Source organism: Elgaria multicarinata, chromosome 3 (assembly GCF_023053635.1).
Source record: "Elgaria multicarinata webbii isolate HBS135686 ecotype San Diego chromosome 3, rElgMul1.1.pri, whole genome shotgun sequence".
In the NCBI taxonomy this organism is placed as follows: Eukaryota; Metazoa; Chordata; class Lepidosauria; order Squamata; family Anguidae; genus Elgaria; species Elgaria multicarinata.
In genome coordinates, this window is record NC_086173.1 from 96,390,101 (window position 1) to 96,413,107 (window position 23,007).

Consider the following 23,007-nt stretch of genomic DNA (forward strand, 5'->3'; position numbering starts at 1 on the left):
TTTAAACCTTACTTATCTCCTCTCCTGCTCCACCCCAGCAGCTCATACATTCCACCTCTCCCACCGCCCCCTTCCCAACTCATCGTTCTACATCAGACCGTATCGCTTTCTTCCCCAGCCTCAATAACTCCCTCCCGGGTCGCTGCCGCCTTCCATCCTATTGGTCAGACTCCCCACCAATCAGAAGCGTCAGTATTCCGTGCTCCTCCCTTAACTCTCACCGTTACTCTTCGCGCCTTTTCCCCCCTCAGGCGGCCGCGTTACTTGTGCGGGCTCTTGTCCTTAGGGAGACGAAACGGCGCTCCGTCACCCTCCATCCCCACGTGCGAAATGCAGTGGTTGCTGCGGGTGCGAGGACCGCTTTGGGAAACGGCCCCAGTGGCGGACGCTTCGTGGCATCCCCACGCGGGGTTCGGGCTCCCGGGACGCCAGGCCGCGTCTCCATGGCAACAGCGACAAGCCGGCGTCGGCGGACCTCTCCTGAACAGAAGCGGCGGGAAAGCGCTTGTGCCCCGCAGGTGGAAGCACACTGGCGAGGGCGACGGGGAGCCCAGCTTCCTGGGCATGGTGGAGATATTCTGTGAGCGGGCGGCGCGAGTGGTAGAGAAGGAGCTGGTGAAGCGGCTCCGCACTCCCAAGGACGAGAACGAGCGAGAGCAGCGGGTTCGCGGGATCCTCGACACGATCCGGAACTGTGGCCACGTCCTGGAGGTGGCCTTCCCCATTCGCAGGGACAGTGGCAGCTGGGAAGTGATCAAAGGCTGCCGGGCTCAACACAGCCAGCACCGCACGCCCTGCAAAGGGGGTGAGCCTAAGGCGCTTCCTCTGCTGCAGAGGTTTTAATAGCAAACATGCAAAAACGAGGCTAGCGGCACTCGAAAGACTAACAGATCTAGTGACCCTGAAGCCCGTGGAATGTATGAATGAATATGCATAGGACCACACAGTTATTGTGGTAGAAACTTTAAAAGACTAGACCTCATGTCATGAGCTGCATGAGATGTTATCTTCAGTTTTTTGCTTCAGTAGTTTCAGAGTTTTAGTCTACAAATGACACAGTAAATTTCTTTGTCTCTAAGATGCCACAAGACTCAATGTGTGCTGCTGTGAATTAATGTATTTGCTGTAACACAGTTACTTCTCTAAAATCTGTTAAAAACAAAAAGAATTATATGCCAGAAATGTTACCTCAAGTGATCTAGCTAATCAGCCCTGGAAAAGTGGAACAACAGAAACAGAAATGGGGAGAATCTAGTAGCTAGCAGGATACAATGCATGGCTAGTGAACTGTATTTGGCTTGAGTTTAAGCTGTGCAGCTTTGTTTTGCATCTTATGGGGGCAGTGGAACAAGATTCCAAACATAAATGTTGGGAATAGTTGCAGGATTAGGTAAAAACAGAAATGTTTTTCCATGTTCAGATCTGTCAGACTCTTTCCAGTCCCCTCTGTTCAAATATAAATAATAAAAAGTCTTTTAAATGGGACAAGAAGGTATGGGTGGCAAGTTTTGATATGAGTTGCTTTGAGAGACCATAATTGTGTGAAAAGCAGGATAAAAATGCAGGGGAGGATGCAGTTCTAGCATACACACCCAGACCTGACAGTCCCTTTTTAAGCCCAGAAGATGTTCTTGGCATAGCCTCAAAACGATGCTATCTCTCTAGTACTCCCCCCCCCCCCCCCGCACTCTGCTAACATCCTCCTTAACAATTCACTGATTGTTTCACTCTAGCCTTCTTTCCTAAAGTAAGCCAGGTATTTCCTACCCTTAGTGGCTGCCTCCTCATACAATACCCTACCCCATGTTCTTTTGTTCTTTGGATTTGCATCTTAAAAGGCTTGAAAAACTTTGGGGGTTAAAGTTTCACGCCTGCCACTGAGTTTCACCAATTGAATTCCAATTTGTTTTATTGTAAATTTAATTGATTGGGTAAAGTAACTGATTGAAATGCATGAGACTTTGTCATAACTAATGCAAATCTCATTAATGTCAATGGATTTACTCTAAGTAGGACTTACGTTGGATTTTACCCATTTTAACTGTCCTCAGGAACTTGTTGAAGAGGAATATAAAGTAATAATTAAAAATTATCTGTTCAACAAGTTTTGTTGTACAATCTGTCCTTAAGGCAGTTTTTTTTTAATTTTATTAAATTTTTATTATTAAACAATATACAACAAACACAAAAACAACAAATAAAATCACTTAATACATAAACATAAAATTGCCTTAATATTGTATATTCACATTTAACCTATTAAACATATTTATACTAAACATAACAGTGCTCCCCCCACCACGGGATCTCATTCCTGTTTCCAAAAACTCATAGTTTCATCTGTTGGTGGTTTCCCACTTCCTTTAAAGAACACAAACTTTACGAACTTTTTCCATATACCCTCAAAATCGTTCGTTTTTACTATGCCTCTTTTCATTTTAATATTACATGTCAATTTATCATTTATAGCAATGTCCCACACTTCTTTATACCATTCTTCAATACCATAGTCTCCTTGAATCTTGCAGTTCCTAGCTACAATCAACCTCGCAGCCGTCAGCAGGTTAGTTATCAGTTCTTTCGCTTCTTTATTACATTTAAGTTCTTCTTGCAGTGAGAGTAATGCAATCCTTGGTGTAACCTCTACTTTAAATCCCACAATCTGCTCAATCTCAAAGAACACCATCTTCCACAACTTTTGCACATGTTTACAATCCCACCACGTATGTAAATACGTTCCTTTTTCACCACAACCCCTCCAACAATCTGCTGAAAGCTGCTTATTAATCTTATTTAATCTGACCGGAGTTAAGTACCACCTCCATACAAGTTTATAGTAATTCTCCTTTATTCTTACTGACATATTTCTCAACACTCTCTGTCTCCATAGTCCTTCCCATCTCTGCTGTCCTATTTGTATCTTCAAATCGGTCTCCCAAACCACTTTCCCGACACTATCCAAGACTCCTTTCTCAGCTAATATATTGTATAGTTGACTCATTAACCCTTTTGTCCCTATATTTTGTCCCTTGTCCATCTCTTTTTTTCCGATTAATTCCTCAAATTTCGTCCTCTCTCCACACTCTCCATTTTCTCTTACCCAATTTTTAGTCCATTGTTCCAATTGCCCATAGTTTAACCACGTTAGTTTCAAATCTTTTAAAACTTCTTCCAACCTCTCTCTTGTATTCATCCCCCTTAACCATTCTCTTAATTTCATTTTATTTTTTTATTTTAAAACTTTACTTAGTCTATTCTTTAAATTTTCAGGAAAATTCTTTAGCATTATCACCGGTGTTAAGGAGGAATTACTTGAAAGCATCTCCTTTTTATATTTATTCCAAAGTTCCCAATGGAACTTCAAAAAGTGATTATCTAAATCATTAAGCCATTTACCCTTCCCTTTTTCCTTAAAAAATACATTCTGCAATTTTAACTCAATATTACCTAATGTATTTTCCTCCATCCATTCTAAGTCCCCTACCCCTAAAATTGCTTCGACAATATGTCTTAACCTGTTTGCTATATAATAGTACTCAAGGTTTGGGAGACCCAATCCACCCTTAAGGCAGGTTAAGATGGTAACAACTGGAAGGAGCCTTACGACTCCAAAACCTCCATGAAAGCTACTTTTTAAATTGAGTTTTCAGAGAGGTTGCAAAACCCACCACTTTTGTCACGTCTTTGGCTGAAGTGGGCCTCGCTCTTTTTCTGTTGCCATTTAACTTAGAAAAGTAATTTTTGCTGCTTATTTTATTGATGGCATCATGCTAACCCACAGTGGTTAAGCATTTTGAGCTAAACATTATGGCTTAGCATGTTATGTGAACAATGACTTAGCATGTTGTAAGAACCATTCCTAACTATGGTTTAGCGTGTGGTCTGAACAGGCCAGGACTATTATTTATAAAAGTTGCATTTTAAGTTTTTATGGTTGTAAATTGCTTAGAGTTCCCAGGAAAGAAGTACACAAGTATTTTTAAATAAATACATGTTATGACTTTAGTTGGTTGCTTTCAAGCCCAGGCAGTTGACTTTCTGATCTCTTGCTTGCAAAAATAGGGATAGAGGAAGAGTAGCAAAAGTAGAACTCATTTGAAATATGGTGTGCAACTGCACCCTGCTCCTTTTCTCTTGCTTGGTTAATGCTACCATCTAGCTCAGTACAGAGGCACTACTGTCTGTTGGACTGTGATTTTTAGTCTTGTGATCATTAGCATTGTCCAGGACATTTTTTTTACTTACGTTAATACTAGAAATGGTTCCTTATAATCTTCTCAGTGGTGCATTCTTTTAGAAAGAAGGATTTGACAAAAGTTCTGAAAAATTACAGATATTTGGAATATTTGAGGTGAAATTGGAATATAAGCAATACTGTCTTGCTTCAAACTATTGTAGATATACCCAATATTAGAGATTGGGTTTTAAACTGCTATACCATCAAGTAAGTGAGCATAACATTTTGCCAGCTGGCAAATGTGGGGTGGGGAATAAAAATTAAAAAGATTAGGGAGGAATGTGTCCACGATACATATTAAAAAGAAGCCCAACTTCCCTATCGCTTCTCTCTTTTTGCTGGATTATCCATCAATGCATGAATTTCCTCCTCATTAATTCTCAGTGTGCCATGAAAAGAGGAGTGGGAATACATAAGGTGCATACTGTGATGACTTTAGAGCAGGTAACTCCAGGTGGCTGCTTCTGCAGTTTATTTTATGTTGTGATGACTTGTTGGAACAAATAAAAATATATCTCTCCATATAACTCAAGCCAAGTTATAATGCCTGAGCTGCTTTATATTTATGAGATTGCGTCTTCTCAAAGTGATAATACCAGTACAACAACCTCTATCTATAGATGGCGTTTCAGAGCCTACCAAGAACAATAAACTGTTTTTATATGTGTTGCTCAGCATCCTTAGAATTAGAGTGGGTGGGGATTATTATAAATCGATATAAATAAATGGATCCATTTGTGTTGTACATATGATGACTATGCCCCTGTTTGTTTTTCTCTTACTTTCCCCTAGGGATTCGTTACAGTCAATCAGTTAGAGTTGATGAAGTAAAAGCCTTAGCCGCTTTGATGACATACAAATGTGCAGTGGTAGGTAAGTTAGTACTGTTTGGGTAAAATGCTAGGATGTGGTGATAAAGTTAGGAGGTAGCACTATTGAACTATTCAAGAGATGGGATTCATGGAAGAGCTTGTGCATATTTCAGAAACCTAGTATGCCAATTCTTCTCAGACATTTGGAAGTGGAACCCACCGGTAAAATTATTTCACCTTTTGAGACACACGTCCAAACTAATTCAACCTTTTAAGCCCTACTTTCCCCCTCGACATAGCAAATGCAGGAGTATCACATTATTAGCACTGAACAAGTATTAATGTTAGTCCAGGACAGGGCAAACAATCTTTTGGGGCATGTGGGTACATTTGGCAATTTGAGAAAATGTCCTGGGCACCACCACAAAATGGCAGGGAAGGTTAGGAAATAGCACTGCTTCTGTAACCCGAACTACATAGAATCACTAGTTGTAGTCTCAGTAGCCAATGTTGATGTGTCAATGCCAATACTACCAATATCTCTGTAAGCAAATTTAAAAGTGATTGGATTTCTTTTACTATGTATGTATGTAGAAATATAACAGTGTGTCTCTGTGTGATTGAAAGAGATAAGATTGAGCTTACTGGTGGCAGGTGGCTCTAAGTGGGAGGTCTGAGTTCTTCTGGTTTTGTGAAAAGCTATTATAGGGTCTAGGCAGCAGCTTGTATGCAAGGGGTTGCAGGGACTGGAAGGGTGAGTGTTATTGTGTAACAGAATGCGAAGGTTTTAAAACAGTGAGATCGGTGATCTGTGGGCTAAGGAGAAGCTTGTGAAATAGAAATTACCCTATTACCTTGAGGAATTTGCTGTGCTTTTGCTCTACAGTACTACAATCTACTGCTTCAGCTTGCGGGTGCTGTTATGTGTGAACAGGAAGCATGGTTGTTCCTGGTGGTTATATTTCAGCTTAAGAAACTCCTTCCTCCAAAGTTATAACAAAACCTGACTCTTTTCCAAGCAATAGTAATGCCATTTTATCTTAGCAAGCTTTTTGCCTGCCAGGGAAGAGCAGATGGTTCTTTCAGTGGTAGATTAATTTTTAATATAAACTAACTGCTGGGTTTTAGACATTGTTTTAGGAGTAGGTCCTTACATAAAGCCTTTATGATTAGGGTGGGGTTAAATTCTCAACCAATACAGTCTCCACAGTTCTTAAAGCAGTTGCTCTCATTGCACCTCTGTAGGGCTAGATTAGGAACACGGTGAGATGGCCAATTGCTGACTAGCCTGTCTGGTAACTTTCAGATGTTCCGTTTGGTGGAGCTAAGGCCGGTGTGACTATTGATCCAAAGAATTACTCAGTAAGTGTATATCCTTTCCTTTTCACTCCAGGGGGATTGTGGGAATACTCTGACAACTTGCTTCCTGCCATATTTTAGACATTTACTAAATAACCATATTTAGAAATGTGAACATTTCTTAGAGCTGATTCAGATGCATTATGAAAGAGCTCTAAATTATGTGTCCTAATCACTCTTTGGGAGCTGCATTTACATGGAGAACTCTAGTATGTGTTAAATATACCCTGTACAAATTTAGCCACAGCTTCCCAGTGACAATTCCTGTGATCTTAATAGACACTTTTCAAGTACTGCAGTCACAGATTTCCTGAAGACAAGCTGTGGCTATGACTGTGAGAGACTCAAATCACATGCTACTATCTTCTATATGGATTATGTCAGCAGTTATGGCAAGGATAGTCAAAGGACATCAAGTGGAAGCTTTTTGCAATGTGTAAACTGATCCTTAGTACCAGGTAGGCATCAGGAACTTTCTATGGACATTGCTTGCCAAATGACTGCAAACAAACGCCTTCTCTGGGTGAGGGAAAGAAAACAAGCACCAATTTTTGATTACCATTTGTTTAGCCAAACAGGTGGTAAAGCACAGTGCTGCAAAATTGGAGCTGGTGCATGCCCTTAACAGAGTAGGTGCGTGGTGAGTCATTGTTGGAAAGGAGTAAACATTTTTCCATACAAAATGGAGAGACCCACCTAAGGACAGCTGAACTCAGAATTACATCTACTAATTCTGAGTACCTACTAAGGCAAGGTACCCAAGTTGAAAGATTTCTGTCTCATTAGGATTCAGTGTCCCTCTGCAAACCAACCTGATCTAGCCTGGATGCCATAGATCCATACCCTGGTCAGCTGTTGGCATCCTTGCAAGAACCTATAGTAACAGCTGGATGTTGATGTTCTTATGCAGGAGAATGAACTGGAAAAAATAACAAGACAATTCACAATAGAATTGGCCAAGAAGGGATTTATAGGTAAGGCTACCTACTACTTTTTCCCTTTAGGGTTGCATACAAGAATGACTGGTTTACAGGCTGTCCCATAGGCAAAAGGAAACAAACGTAAACTGCCCAGAGAGCTTTAGCTATGGGGCAGTATAGAAATGTAATAAATAATAATGATTAATTAATAAAAATGTTATTAATGTCTTACGACTGCCATCTCTGGAGGAGGGCTGAAATCCATATTGTCCAAAGTTAGCTAATATGCACTCTAAAAACTTGGGATTCTCACCCTTCCTTTAACCAGGGTTGTATGTATCCTTGTGCAAAGACAGAAAAAGCACGGAATTTGGTGATCAATGCGGAAATCAGGTTTCTGTGAAAATCTGCTTTTATTTTTTAAAGTGTGTTTTAAATCCCTTATAGTTGTGAATATAGCAGGTATGGAGAACATGTGGCCCTCCAAATGTTGCTTGTCTGTAAATCCCATCATCTCATTAACTATGCTGGCTAAGGCAGATGTCCATCAGCATCTGGAGTCCATCAGCATCTGGAGTACCACACATCCTCTACTCCTGGAGTATATGCTTCAAAGTATGTTGCAATGCCTACTGAAATCTCGGAAGGCAAAGATGTGGCTGAAATAAGATTCCAATGGCCACAGGATAGGACTCCAGTGCCCTGCATATCTCTGCTCTATCAATGTTTAACAAACAGAATGAGGGAGCAATCCTATAGCCCCTAGTCAGCATTTGAGGGGCCATACGCTATTTTGGATTCTCCTATCTGAGGTTGGATCCAGCACTCCAACCCCAGAAGGGGGTATCAGAGCTCCCCCCTCCCCTTCCCCTATACCCAGCATGGAAAGAACTGCACCAGCTGCTATCTGAAGTTAGGAACTCGGCCTTGGAGAAAGGGGCATTTCAGTGGGCAGGGAGGGGAGGAGACTGGAGAGACCAGGATACAAGTTATCCTGAGGCCTCTCCAGCCTCCTTCCCTCCTCCTCCAAAGCACTCTAGTTAGATGGACAAAAAAGCCCATCTAGCAAAAAATGCAGGTCCGGAGCCGCTTCTCCCACCCTGCATAGGATGATGGTAAGCCTCCGAGTTCTGTATCCACTTACTTGCGGATAAGTCCCATTGAACTTGATGGAATTTACTTTTGAGTAGATATGTATAAGATTACATTGTGACAGTTGCAAAATGCATATTTGCTCAGTTTGCCTGATTTATGCAGATTACACAATTCAGAATCTTTTGCGCGCCCCCTTTTAAAAAAAATCCAGCCTTTGCTTTGCTAGTCCTCATTGTTAAATGCTGAAAGATTTCTTTTAAAAAGCTTGCAATCCTATGCACACAAGTAATCTCAGATCTGTGGGAATTACTTCTGCATAAACATGCATAGGAAGACACTGTAAGATGCCTAAAATTAAATGTCCTTCAAGTTTTTTATTTTTTTATCTCTATATAAACCTTTTTGAATGGTGAATTTATAGTTTTCAAATTGGAATAAGTTATTAACAATATTATAAAATATGTGAAATATTTCTGTATTCTCTGGTTTTGACATCCTTTGTGGTTGTGCACACAATTAACGAATTATTAGGTATACAAGGCCTAATGTACATCCCTTCAGCTCATAATATATTTCTCTTTTGCCTGTCATGCTAAGAAAATTGCCAAGCCCTACCCTAGTTTATATATCCTGGGGTAGATAACCTTTTCCACCTCTGGAGCATAACATACAGGGCATGTCAAAGAGGAATGATGGCTAGTCTTTCTCTGAGCCTGAGGCTGTCTGTATCAATGCATTTGGGATTCTGTATGAAGTTTGAGAAGGGGTCAGCAGTGACCTCTGCTTAAATGTGTTGATGGCAAAGCTTTGAGGTTCAGTGTGTCTAGAAAATACAGAAAAGCTTTATGTTTCAGGGCTCTACCAATTTTAAATTGTAGAGGCCTGCATTTTCTCCAGCAACATTTGTGAGTGTAGGGTAGAATAAACCTGTCAAAAAGCTGACTACTCTAATTTGTTTAATGTGGGAGAGTGGAAGAAGATTTGATGGATCTATTGTCCCTGGCAGGTCCTGGAATTGATGTAGCTGCTCCTGACATCAGTACAGGAGAAAGGGAGATGTCCTGGATCGCTGATACTTACAGCAACACTGTTGGTTACAGGGTAATGTTATTTTTTCATACAAAAAGGTTTAGTATGTGGCTGTTTTCTGAAAAGTAGTATCTTTCGATACTATTCATCTGCAAAGGCCTGATTTGACTTGTAGGGATACTATAGACTTGGTTCTATTTATCATTATAAAATGTTTTCTCTTTTTGAATTATCCGAATACATGTATTTCTGGAGAGGGCTTGTCTTGTCTTTTGTATAGTAAATGTGCAAGATGAGACAGTTTTGTCATCTACTGTTTCATGTTTTGAATTGTAGGATATCAACTCCTATGCTTGTGTGACAGGGAAGCCCATCAGTCAGGGAGGAATCCATGGACGAATCTCAGCGACAGGCCGTGGAATTTTACATGGAATTGAAAACTACATCAACAGCACAGCATACATGGATCTCATTGGCCTCAAAACTGGATTCTCTGGCAAAACATTTGTATTGCAGGTAAAGATGAAGTTGAGCTATTGTAGTAAAAGGTAAGTATCCATTTTCAGAAAAATCCTGGTTACTTGGGATGCCTAAGAATGGGGGCTGACAGGATATTTTTTCCAGGGATGGTGTGTGCCTAGGTAAGTGTAAGACTAGCTCAGTCCTGCTGAGTTAGTGTTGTGTTTCCTCTCACAAAACCCTGTGAATTAGGTCTCTAGTGTTGCCGGTTTTATACTTGGGGAAATGAAACAAACGTTACATATTATGGCCCCATAAAATCCTTGGGTGATTTGTTAGGTAGTTTAGTGGACTGTTTCCCAGAAATCTGAGAAAATTAATAATGACTCTTGATGCTGTGAAGATGGTCATAGCCTGCCATTGGCAGGCTGGTTTTGACTGCTACAGTTGAGGAGTGACTCAAAAATTATGGGAAATCGTTGAAATCATGAAATTAATGTACTATATTAAATTCAGATATACAAATGAGGAACAGATTTCAGTGCTATTCGTCTCTGATTATTTAGTACTATGAGGCTTGAAATATAGAAATTGTGTTGCATTTGTTGAATATTCCAAATTATTGTCTGGTATTTCTCTGCAGTGTTTTATATATAAGAAAATTACTTTATATATTGTCTTGACAGTATTTACAATAGTAGTACAGAATATATAAACAGTTGGGAAGTGATCACAGAGAAAGTGGTCTGCCATGATCACCATGAGTGCATGGCCAAATCTCCGAGATCAAACTCCAACTATCTACCAACTGTGCAAAACTGGTTTTGCACTTCTGGTTATTATTAAACTTGGAAGAATTGCTCTGGTCATATTTCTAAAATGTGTGTTTGAGAATATGTCACTTCTATGCAAGGATCTAAAGTATGGAAATAGAAGACTACTGGATTTGACTCATCCCATAATGTCTTTTTGATTTGTAATTTTAAGAAGTGCGTTTTAACTTTTATTTTGTGCATTCACATCTCCCTGATTTGGTGGCAGAGGACTCACAATCTTCAGAGTGGTACCTTGCTCCAAGAGCTGAGCAAGATGGAATCCTGGCTCTATCTCCACACATAACATCCAAGGGAGCTTAAATCACACAGCAGACGCCTGAGCCAAACACCGCTGCACCCAGGCAAATGGATTCTTCACCCATCAGTCTTCCAGAACCTCCAAAGCCACTTTGGCACCATGAAGGTGGTTCTGTTTGTTTCTCCAACAGATCTCAAGCTTTTGCGATTCTTTTCCAGGTTCAGTTGCTCCAGAACTGAAGTCCTGAACTCTCCCTGGCCTTCAGGTCTGCTTTCCACCAACACCCTTCTCCAGGGTGCTATGGAAGATAAGTCTTACAGCAGCAACAGTGTTATTAGTAACATCCTATTGGTCTAGATGCCCCATATTTTTAGAGCGTCTCCACCTTGCAAGAGGCAAACTATGGTTCCTTCCAAACCTCTGTCTGCTCTCCCAAGGCCCAGTCATTCACTTGGACCCAGACCGGCTCCACCCAGACACCTGGCTTCTGAGAGGGCAGTGTTAGGTTCCTCCGACAAGGTAATTGGCACCCTACTCTTATCTAGGAAAGATTCCACGATACACATAGGTGAAACTTCCAGGAAGGGCTTCATGCACTGGTGCCATCATAAGGGCCAGGGATATTCATCAGTATAGGGTAAGAGAACTCCTTCTTTTCCTTCAGATAGGCCTGGAGATGGGCCTAAAGCCAAGCACACTGTAGACAAACAGCAAAACCCAGGCCAGGCACTGGTCAGCTTGCATCCGCACCTCAAGCGTGCCTTGTCTATCCACCCTCCTTCAATTCATAGCTTTCCTTCCTGGAACCTCCACAGGGCCATTACATCACTCACCAAATCACCCTTTGAACCTCTTAAATTGACGACTTTATGCCTCATGTCTCAGAGGATCCAGTTTCTGGTGGTCATCACTTCTGCTTGAAGAGTTTCAGAACTTCTGCTCTATCAATTTGAGATGGCCTCACCACCTTTCAAAAAGACAGTTATTCTTCACCCAGAGCTGGCCTTCCTACTAAAAGTCAACTCTCCTTTTCATATTTTTGCCCTAAACCGCTTCACCTGACTGAGAGACCATGGTAGGAGTAAGGCTAACAGCAAGCTATTAAAGTCTTCATAAAATGCACTGCAGTTTTTAGACTGTCCCTTCTTTCCTTTTTGCCCCCTGCTATTGGAAAAAAAAGTATTCAGTTCCACCCTGGTGGGATGGAGTAAAGCTTGCATCTTTACAGCATATGAAGACTGACATCTGCCTAGGCCATCCAATGTTACTGTCCACTCATCCAGGGCTGTCACAACATTGGTTACCTTTAGCACCCATGTTCCTCTGGAAACCATCGGCAGAGTGGTTACATGGTCAATACTCAATTAATTCATAAGACGTTACAAAATTGACACCCATGTCTCAGCAGAGGCCTCATTTGGCAGGTGGTTACTAAAGCAAGTGCTGTCTTCTTCCTGAGACTCAGTGCATATAGATTCACCCTAATGGCAGTATGCTTAAGTATATCCCATATGTGGATGCCTTCCTCACATTTCTCATGGGAATGGAACATTGGTCACTAACCGTGAAGGTTCTTTCTGGATTAGTATGACAAAGGCATCCAAATCATACCCTATAAATCACATCACTATTTTTCTTCAATTGTCTATCAGTTCACAAGCTTGTGCGTATGACTGCAATGCTCACTGTGTATCATTTTGATTTTTGATTATTGTTTGGAGGTATCCTTGCATTCTCTGTCCTTTTCCTTCTGTGATCTCCATCTATTAGATTTAGTCACAGATGGAACTACCAGGGAGGAGCCTGGGGTCACCAGTTAGTCATGTGATACCTACTTTCTTCTGGGCAGCAGAGAAGGTTAACGCATTTGTGGATGTCTTTGTTATACTAATCTGGAAGGAACCTTCACAGTAAGTGACCAATGTTTCATCTTCTGGATACCACAGTTATATGAGGGGCATATAAACCCCACCTTATACCGTAAACCAAGTGACTTCTACACACACTTAAATGGCACACAATTCATTTTCGGTAGACAAGCTCTATGATTTAACCACTTGAGATCCAAACCTTATGACAGGGAGAATCGCGTACAGGATTTACATCAGGAAATCTTAAGTACTCACCTAGGAATGTAAAAACAGAACAACAACAAGGCCAGATGATACCCTGAGTTACCACCTGAGTCACGGGCCTAGCAGAAAAAAAATACCACAATTGCATTTATTATCACATAAAGCTCTTATCTAAAATGTTTCTGATGCATAATCATGGATGTAGAGCCCATCCTTGAAGATTATCCTCTCTCACAAGCCTTTTGTGGTAGGCCTGTCCATGCTTACAGGCACCTCCCCCTCAATCTGAATCAATGTTGACCACCAAGTATGGGCCACCTAAGGAAAATACAAATCTCAGTATCAGTTCTGTTCCTTTATCTATTTGGACGACACTAACATAGGATGAACAATACCATCTTTACAATCAAGGGCTCATTCACCTGCACATCTTCTAGCATGGTATATATCATTTGCTAGTAATGCCCTTCTGCCATTTACATAAGCCAGGCAGGTCTGCCTCTATGCAAGAGGATAAAGAGACATAAATTGAACATTAAAAATAGTAACACACAAACCACTGGTGGGTGGAGGGATTATTTCAGGACATTCTGTCTGTAGCAGACCTAGGGCGTAATCCTATGAATGTTTAGACAAAAAAAATCCTGCATTTTCCAGCATGCCCCTGCCACCTTGTTGACTGGGGTATGCTGGGAGCTGTAGGGTTTTTTCCTGTTTAAGCATATGTAGCATATGTTGCACCTTTAATCACCATATTCCAGTGAACAAATTTCAAAGGCCATGGTGGTTGGGGATGATTGGCGATATAGTCCAATATAACTTGAGGGCCCCAGGTTGGATTGCTGCTGTAACCACTGCACCATGTCGTTAAGGTGCCGTAGCATTCTTGTTGGAGGTTTTGTTTTGGTTGCAACAGAATAATATAGCTACCCCTCTGTACTTTGCAGATTTGTTTCTGTTCCTATGCACAGAATGATTAATTGAACAAGAAAAATATTTTGCTCGGGGAGAACCCTTTTTGGATACGAGCTTTCCATCAGAATGTCTATACTGCTAATATATTTCTTTGTAAATTTTTAATCTGGCCACCTGCCAGTTTCCCTTCAATCCTAGAGAAATCTGTTTGTCCCTTAAGCAATTTTCCCCTCAGGTTGAAAAACATAGCTAGCATTGCTGAGCTCATTCAATAAACTGTCTCTAAGTCACCTCTGTTGAATTATGTTTGCTGAGCAATCCCCCGAGGAATACTTCACTTACTCTAATTAACTTACCAGGAAAATTAAACTGAGAGGGGAAGCCCTCTAGTCTTTGGGGAGTGTTGTCTTTGTGGGTTGTTTTTCCTTGTCTAATAAATCAAGTGTCATATTTCCTCAACAAAATCCAGGAGGGATGCAGATGAGTTAGGTGCTAAATAGTTACGAACAGTTGCTCCAAGGGGAAGAACTCAGCTACTGTGAGTTCTTTCCCATCGGTAATGCTCTATCTATTCTTGGCAGTTAATCTAAACTAGAATAGATTTTATAGTGTGTTTGGCTGTTGCCTCAACTGTTGCCATCATCCTAAGGGAATGCTTTACTGCGGTTGTCATGTTTAGTTTTTGGTGCTCCTATAGATTTTATCTTTGAGAAGTTCATTCAGACAACTGATTCTTTGGTGAAGGGACAGTAAGTTAAGATGTTAGATGACACAAATGATTTAGGCATGGATCCTTATCCTGTAGACACATTAAGAGGAGAAAAGGAAATGCTGCCTGGGGGAAAGGAAAAACTGTCCTGAGCAGTTCTGAACTTCTCTTCTTAAGGCATCCATTCAGTAGGAGGGAAAGGAGACCCACTTCGTTTAGAGTGAAATACATTCTTCTGCTAGGCACCCCCTAATTCTCTAGTGCAAAGGAGCTTCTGGTTGCTTTTTCCTGAGCATTAGTATTTTGTGACCTCAGCTATTCTGACATGCAAGCAAGGTCTGCTAAGGCCTCTCAGTCTTGACTTTATTTTCTAGGGAAGCCTTCCTCAGCAGTGCCTTCTAACAGTGCCTTCCTGAGCTGCAAAGGCCTGGAGGAATGGTTGCTTATGTACAGCTAGTATCCAAATGTAGACCAGTTTATCTCATTTGCTACTTGATAACCACACAACACTTAATACACAATTCTAGTAAACCAAAAAAGAGTTTGTTAATGATGAGAAAAACAGATGGATGGGATAACTAGAACAGATTGCAAAGCAAATAAAATAAAACACAATTTCTAGCCTACATTTGATTCCTTGCTAAGGGGATCACGTTTACCTTTCAACACAATTAGTTCTGCCTGGAAGAATGTGCACAGACCTATGTAATATAGTTTAAACCTACTTTTACAGCACAGCAAGCTCTTAGATGTTTCCTTGCCGACTGAAAGCTTGCTCCGTGCTTTCCAATTCTGTCTTCAGGGCTTTGGCAATGTGGGTCTGCACTCCATGCGATATCTGCACCGCTATGGAGCTCGCTGCATTTGTGTGGGGGAGTTAGATGGTGCCATCTATAATGCTGATGGGATTGACCCCAAGGAACTGCAAGATTATAAGCAGGTATGTTGAATCCCAGAGGAACATGTGGAGGCACCAGTGAGTGTTTTATCTCTAAGAAATACTGCGTAAGTAACCCAAAAGGATCAGTGAGATTTCTCCTGTGAAATAATACTTCATTGGTTGTAAGTATATCCTCTAGTGCCAGGGGCCAACCTGCTTCAGCTACCAGAAGGGCCACTCGATATTGTGGGGAAACACTTGCATGCCTGTTCTCCTTTGATGTCGGGCTTGACAAGCTGAAGTGTGTTTCTCATTACAGGAGCATGGCACTATAGTTGGCTTTCCAAAGGCTAAGAGACTTGAAGGCAGTGCCCTTGAAGTACCTTGTGATATCCTCATCCCAGCTGCTATTGAGAAACAGCTCACAAAGGCGAATGCTCATCATATCAACGCAAAGGTAGAGCTTAGAAAGAGTGCTGCTTGTTCTGCATAACTCTATTTCCAGGGGAGGAAATAAAACCAGTGGGACCTGTTTTATTTGACTGCAAACAGAATTTGGTCTGCAGCAAGCCTTGGGCTTTTTCAACACAGCCTAGATCTGGCCAGTATGGGACCACTTTGGAGTTGATGTGCTTATATGCATCCATTAAATATACAGCAAATATATGGCTGGGTAGTGGATGGATGATTAAACTTGTTCATTGTATATGGAGTAAACTCACTAATAGAGATCCTGTGTGTTGTAGTGGTTAGAGTGATGGACTGGGACTCTTGAAGACCTGGGCTCTAAGCCCCACTGTGCCATGAAGCTTACTGTGGGTGACTTTGGGCCAGTCACTGACTGACAGCCTAACCTACCTTATAAGGTTGTTGGGCTATAAATGTAATAATGAAGCAATAATAATAATCATAATACACAAACCCAGCCCTGGGGGAAAAATTGGACTGTTTTTAAAAACAGCAGAGTCTTGTTGTACTTTAAAGATTAGAACATTATGGCATAAGCTTTTGTAGATTGTTTTGGGGACTGTTTTTCCCTGCATTAAAGTATGCCTAGGCAGCAGATCACGCCACTGATTCTGGAGTCTCCAGAAGCAATTTATTGGGAACTGCCAGGACTAGAATTAGAAACCCAGGGCTGCCCTTGTTAATGTTGAAATGGGTAATATGGTGGGGCTCTTCAGTTCTGGGTGGGTGGAGGAAGAACAGGTAAAACCTTCTTCTTTTGTTGTTTGTGGACCCATAGTCACAGGACACGTGTGATTCCTACATGATCTCCCAATTTGAAACAGTGTTGAAATCGTGATGGAGCTGGGTATGTTGAGCATAGCATTCTTCATGAGACTCTCCTCCATTTTAAATATATAGTTGAAAACAAACTCCACTTCTTATAAATCTCTCTTAGCCCTTAGAGCATTCATATTAAACTCTGTGTATTGGAAAAGGGCTAGACAGCTCTCTGGTACTAAACATACATGGATTGGTGTTAAATGTAATGGATTCTTGAAATAACTTCTTACAGCCTCATTTCCATTCTCTACAAAAATACTTTGCCAAAACAGCAGCTTGGGGTTTTCCTGTCTATCAGATACCTCTTTTTATCTTTTTGTGCCTCACAGATCATTGCTGAAGGTGCTAATGGCCCCACAACCCCAGGAGCCCATGACATTTTCCTGCAAAGAAAGATCCTTGTCCTCCCGGTATGTCTGCACAACTCTTGCCTCCTCTGGTGTCCTATTCCATGCCTTGATACCTGGGCCCCTGGCTAAGCTGCCACTGTTGAGCATTCTCTTCTATAGTATCTTCTCCCTTGCGGCAGAATTGGGCAAGAGTTCTGCACTGCAGTTATTTGATCATGCATGACTAAACTCAGCAGTGTTATGAAGGTAGACATGCATAGGGAAGTCTGGTAGTAATTGGATGTACAAAGTAATTGGATGCTTGAACCAGTTTTATATTTGCTTGTTGCCCCTTCTTGCATTAGAGGCTGTGGTTATTCCAAAACTGAGGTTGGCACAGTATTATCCTGCTATGTTTTTACCAGCTCTAGCCCAAGTAGCTAAAGCAGAGCTCTCTCCATAATCAAATCCTTGTTCCCTGTGATGTAAATATCCATTGTCTCTCATGGAGGTTATTTAATATGTATCTTCTCTGCTCCCAGTGAATGCTAAAGAGGTGCATTATGCTGCTTTCTTTAGTGCTGTGATTCTGAACAGCCATCCCCAAATAAATGAGCTGTCGTCTGAATTAGTCATTCATGGGAGATTTATCCACTTCCTCCAACCCACTTTGGATCAATAGTAACAGCATTTCTCAGGGAAGTCTTCAGTCAGCAAGCATGCAGAGAGGGATGATCAGGTAGATGTTATATACTTGGACTTCCAATCCGAAGACAAGTATAGGGATAAATGGGCAGTTCTCACAATGGAGGGAAGTAATCAGTGAGGTCCTTCAAAGATCTGCTTTGGGACTGGAGTCGGGCGGATAGCATGGTGACGAAGCAGACTGAGAAGAGTTTCAAAAGGGTCTCTCCAAACTGGGTGAATGGATCATAAACTGACAAATGAGTTTCATCTGCTATGAGAAAAAGATGCGCATTGCAACAGTTCCACATAAAAATGGATGGAGTGGAGACTAACCAGGAAAGATATATTGGGGTTAATGATGGGTAGCTCAAGGAACACATTGACTCAGTGTGCAGTAGCAAATTCTGAGCTAGAGATGATTAGGAAAAGTATTGAAAATATAACTGGCAGTAGTCCATGGTGCCGCTGCATTTGGAATTCTATGTATAGTTCTGGACTCCCCATCTCAAAAAGTGTAATGTAGAGTTGGGAGAGATTAACCAAAATGATCAAGGGGTTGGAGCACGTTTCTTATAAGGAAAGACAAAAGCATTTGGGGCTTTTTTTGTTTAGAAAAATGGTGACTAAGTGGGGACGGGATAGAGATTTATAAAATTATGCATAGTGTAGAGAAAGTGAATAGAGTGTTTCTCCCTCTTTTGCAGCGCTAGAACTTGGGGTCACTTAAACTGATTGGCAGCCTATACAGGACAGAAAAGAAAAAGTACTTCACATAATGCATAATTTATGGACTTCACTGTACTAGATGTGGTGATGGAGGCTGGCTAACATGGCTTCAAGGGAAGATTAGGAAATTCTAGGCCTCTCAATGACAGCAGATTTATCAACAGCTATTAGGCATAATGACTAAATGAAAGTTCTGTGTTCAGAAGCAATATAACTCTGAATGCAAGTTGCCTAGGATGGAAATAGCACAGGAGATCAATTGCCTTCATACTCTGCTGTGGGCTTCCTGTAGGCATCCAGAGTGGAAAACAGGATGCTGACCTAGATGGACCCTTAGTTTGATTCAGCAGGATTCTTATGATGATATTGGTGTAAAAGGTGTATTTTCCCCCTGAGTGATGGCTGTTTGGGAACATGGATTGTATTCGGACAGTATACATTTAGTGATGATCTCTCTGGACCCATGTTGTGGATCCATGGACTGACTGACAGCTATGTGTCATGCTGAAAATAAATGCTGCCAGTGCATCTGTTTCATTCTGAGATGGAAGTAGCACAAAATGCTTGCCCTACTATTGGCAGGCCATATGACTTAAAGTTATTACTCTGGAGTATGCTACAGCATAATGGTGCTGTTATTCTGTATTTAATCAGCTCAGTGTAAGCAAATCAAAACCTCTAGACCTTTTCAGGGGCTTTTCATAACTGATTTGACACAAAGCAGTGTTTCCAGGTGGCCAGAACAGAAGGTAACGTGTTCTAAATAAGATACATTAAGGAATACGAGGTATACCTAAAGCATAGAGATTGAAAATCGCAAATTGATCCAAATCTTCAAATGACTAGGAGTCACAAACATCCCACTGCGTGTCTTTGCCCCATGTACACACATATACACACTCATACACCTGATAGCACTTCTCCCTCTTTTCCAACAGTTATTCCTTGCAGCTAGTTATAGTACCACTTCTCTCTTATGCCCCCAAGTCCTCTGCTTCTCTGTCCTCCCCCATTAAAGCTTTGGAATCTTGAAGATCTATTATTTATAGTGCAGTTACTCCAAATTCTCCTCGACCAAAGTGTCACTGTGTGGCTGGTATAAGAGTGGAAGGGGAAAGTATGTCCATGTACACCATCTATCCACAGGAGTCAAGTCCTTATTCTCCACCAAGTTGGCCACTTTTTATCTATTCCCCTGGGAAGCATTCCATGCAAGTACTGTGGACCCCCTAGCAGCACATAATGATCATAATTGGGATGTTATTCTAAAGCAGAAATGCAAAGAACTGCTATAACACTTTCAGTTTGTTGCTGCTGTGCTCATGGTGCTTTTTACAAGATGGGTCTAGCAGGAAAGAAGTGCCGGTAAAAGGATACATGGATATCTCTGAGTAGATGGCATTATGTTTCTGCAGCTCTCTTGTTTGGAGTTTTCTAGAGAACTCTTTAACAGTTTCTTGTCTCTATGGGGCAGGATTTGTACATAAATGCAGGTGGTGTGACAGTCTCCTTCTTCGAGTGGCTGAAGAACCTGAACCATGTCAGCTATGGGCGCCTCACTTTCAAATATGAGCGTGACTCTAATTACCATCTGCTGATGTCAGTGCAGCAAAGTCTGGAGAGAAAGTTTGGGAAGGTCAATGGAGAAATCCCTATTGTGCCCACACCAGAATTTCAGGCCAGGGTGTCAGTAAGTAATAATACCCTTCATTTATTTCTTTTATTTATATCCCACCCTTTCTCAGAAAGAATCCAGGGCAGTTAACAACCTATATAACGTACAGTACACTACATAAACACTATTAAGGTCATGAAAATCGTAATTGTATAATAGAAATGCAATAAAAGCATCAACTCAGTCAATCAATCACAGTGATTATACACTCAGTCACTTTTCTGGCTGTTTTTATTTTCTTTGAGGAAGCCCCTGGGGGACCAGCCTTTAGGGCCCCTTTTGCTTTCCTGGGAAGCTACATGGGGTGATTTCATTCCTGCCTAGATACAGCACGGCTCCCAATTTTTGGATGATGGGACCTAGGACAGTCTGTTGCCAGGCTTTACTCCAAAAGTCACCTTAAGTTTTATCTCTGAAACAGTAAGCCCTCTTAGTTTGGTAGAGCCTGTGGGAGCTAGGAAGGTGTAGCATTTGCTGCTTACTTGGAAAATGTTGTATGTTAAGTCCTTGTGTTTCTGCCATTGTACTCTCCACTTTGATCACCCACCCATGCTCTATTGAACTTTGTGTGACTTCAGTGCCAGTTGAGAGAAAAAAATATATCTTTGACTCTTTTCCATTCATAGCTCCCTAGTCCTTGGCCTATCTTCCTGAAATTTCCTCCTGATATTTTGTAGGTTTCTGCCTAGGAATACTTCTACAAAATATGCCATTTTCATGCAATGGGCCAAAAATCCCCTGGAGGGGGGTAAAGAGAAATTGAATCACTCTTCTCCCCACCTTGCCAAATTTGGACACTCCCCTTCCACAAAAAAACCACTGTATTTATCCTGAATTTTTTGCAGGTTCCTCAACTAGAGCCACCTCTATGCTGTATGTCATTTTCATAATAATCACAGACAAAAAATGTAAGGAAATAAATGCTTCCTAGTTTGGACCCCCCAAAATGATTAAGGCTGCTGTTTTACAAAGCTCCCTGAAACTACAAAGTGTTTTACAAAGTTCATCTGAACCTTGGCAGGCTCAATCCCCTCAGAAGGGGCAACATTCATCCAATTCTGCCAAGAACTAAAAGTTTTCTTTTTTAAATAAATAAAATAAAATAAATAAATACATACAATTTTAAGGGTGCATAGCACAAAACACCTGCACCTATTTTTCTGATATTTGATGGGTGTAGTCTGCTCATAAAGGACTTACTATGCATGCAAATATCATTCAAATCAGACAAATCGAAAAAGTTAACCCATTTGTTGATTTGCAATGATAGTTAATGGGAGGCATGAAGATTAGGATTTCTGAATCAAGATTTGGATGCAAACTGAAGTGGGCTGCTTCCAAATTGGGCTGTTTGCTGAAATACTGAATCTTGTGGTCTGTGCTCACTCTTAGCAAATGTCAATATTGTGCTGCATGTTTCTCAAGATTGTATTTTCTTGTAGGGTGCCTCAGAGAAGGATATTGTGCACTCAGGTCTAGCTTTCACCATGGAACGTTCAGCCAGGGTAGGTGCCCTAGCATTGCAGTTCTCTGTTGACTCAGTATATTTTTTTAAGGATACCAGGCCAAGCCCTCATCACCACATAGTGAGAAATCTCACTTTTGAATTATGTGCATTCTTTTGTAATATCAGTTATAACGTTATAAAAATTAGTACAGTGACACCATAACCCAATTCCTTATAACCACCACCTTTGAAGTTTTGGATGAGCGCAAGTGTACTGGGACGATGTTTGCTGATGTTTGTGCTTTATTTTCTAGCAAATCATGGATGCAGCTACAAGATACAACCTAGGTTTAGATCAAAGAACTGCTGCCTACGTGTGCGCCATTGAAAAAGTCTTTAAGGTTTACAGTGAGTCAAGTTTCACTTACTGATGCTGTGTGCTTGCTGGCCTGCTCTGTTGGCTAAAGACTAAAAAGTGTGTATTGCCCTGGGGAAAAAATGAACATCATAGTGAGAAAATGGGCCCGAAGTGTTGCTGAGGGTCTATGGAAGCTTTTCCTTTTGTTTGTATCTCACTCCTTCTTCAGAGTTTCAGAGTTTCTCAGCTGTAAGCCCTATTTGTTCGGAGAGCAATTTGTCTTAGACCTGTAGATGGTGCCAGCAGTCTGGGGATTTTGCTGCTTCACTGAATTGTACAGTGTAACTGTTGAAATTAAGCATCTGTTGGAGTTCAGAGTCTCTTATCCATCATTTTATTCCATATGTTTCTGTTTTACTGTGTTCTTGGAATGCTCTGATTCTCTCGTTTAAGGGTATATCCATTGCAGCTGGCCGAAACCCTTAATTGCTTCTTGTACTTTGATCTTTCCAACTGCTTGGTGACTTCTTCTGCAGATGAGAACCATCATGATAAGTGAATCCGCTTCCCTTATGCCTGCTATAAATGTGGGATTCCAAGTTCTAGCACATATTTTATTCTCTGTACTATATTTTACATGCTGCAATATATTATCCCCACCTGTAGCCTATGCACTCTGTTCCATCCAGGTCATGGTATGCCTTTCTCATGCATTCTCGGAACCTTCAGCATTTTTTCTTAAAGGTACACAAAATATGACCGCCACCTGAGGCACTGCATTTTACTGAATATATTAATGGTGAACTCCATGTGCCTACACTGAGGCTTGGGTGTTATTTCTGCATTATGCTGCTTGATACAAGGTGCTAAGCTTTTCTTGCTACTCTTTGATGCCTGAATCTCTGTTAGGAAGATCATGTTTCCTGTACCT

General features: G+C 41.1%; 1 protein-coding gene across 1 annotated transcript; it reads left to right on the forward strand.

Moving 5' to 3' along the window:
* Nucleotides 1-549: 549 nt before the first annotated feature.
* Nucleotides 550-22,149, forward strand: LOC134395021 (glutamate dehydrogenase 1, mitochondrial-like). The gene is made up of 12 exons (XM_063120962.1): nucleotides 550-805; nucleotides 5,030-5,110; nucleotides 6,356-6,411; nucleotides 7,319-7,382; nucleotides 9,430-9,524; nucleotides 9,789-9,968; nucleotides 15,487-15,624; nucleotides 15,884-16,021; nucleotides 17,184-17,264; nucleotides 20,071-20,286; nucleotides 21,714-21,776; nucleotides 22,033-22,149. The coding sequence occupies exons 1-12, from the start codon at nucleotides 565-567 to the stop codon at nucleotides 22,147-22,149; spliced, it is 1,470 nt and encodes a 489-aa protein (XP_062977032.1). The 5' UTR covers nucleotides 550-564.
* Nucleotides 22,150-23,007: the final 858 nt, after the last annotated feature.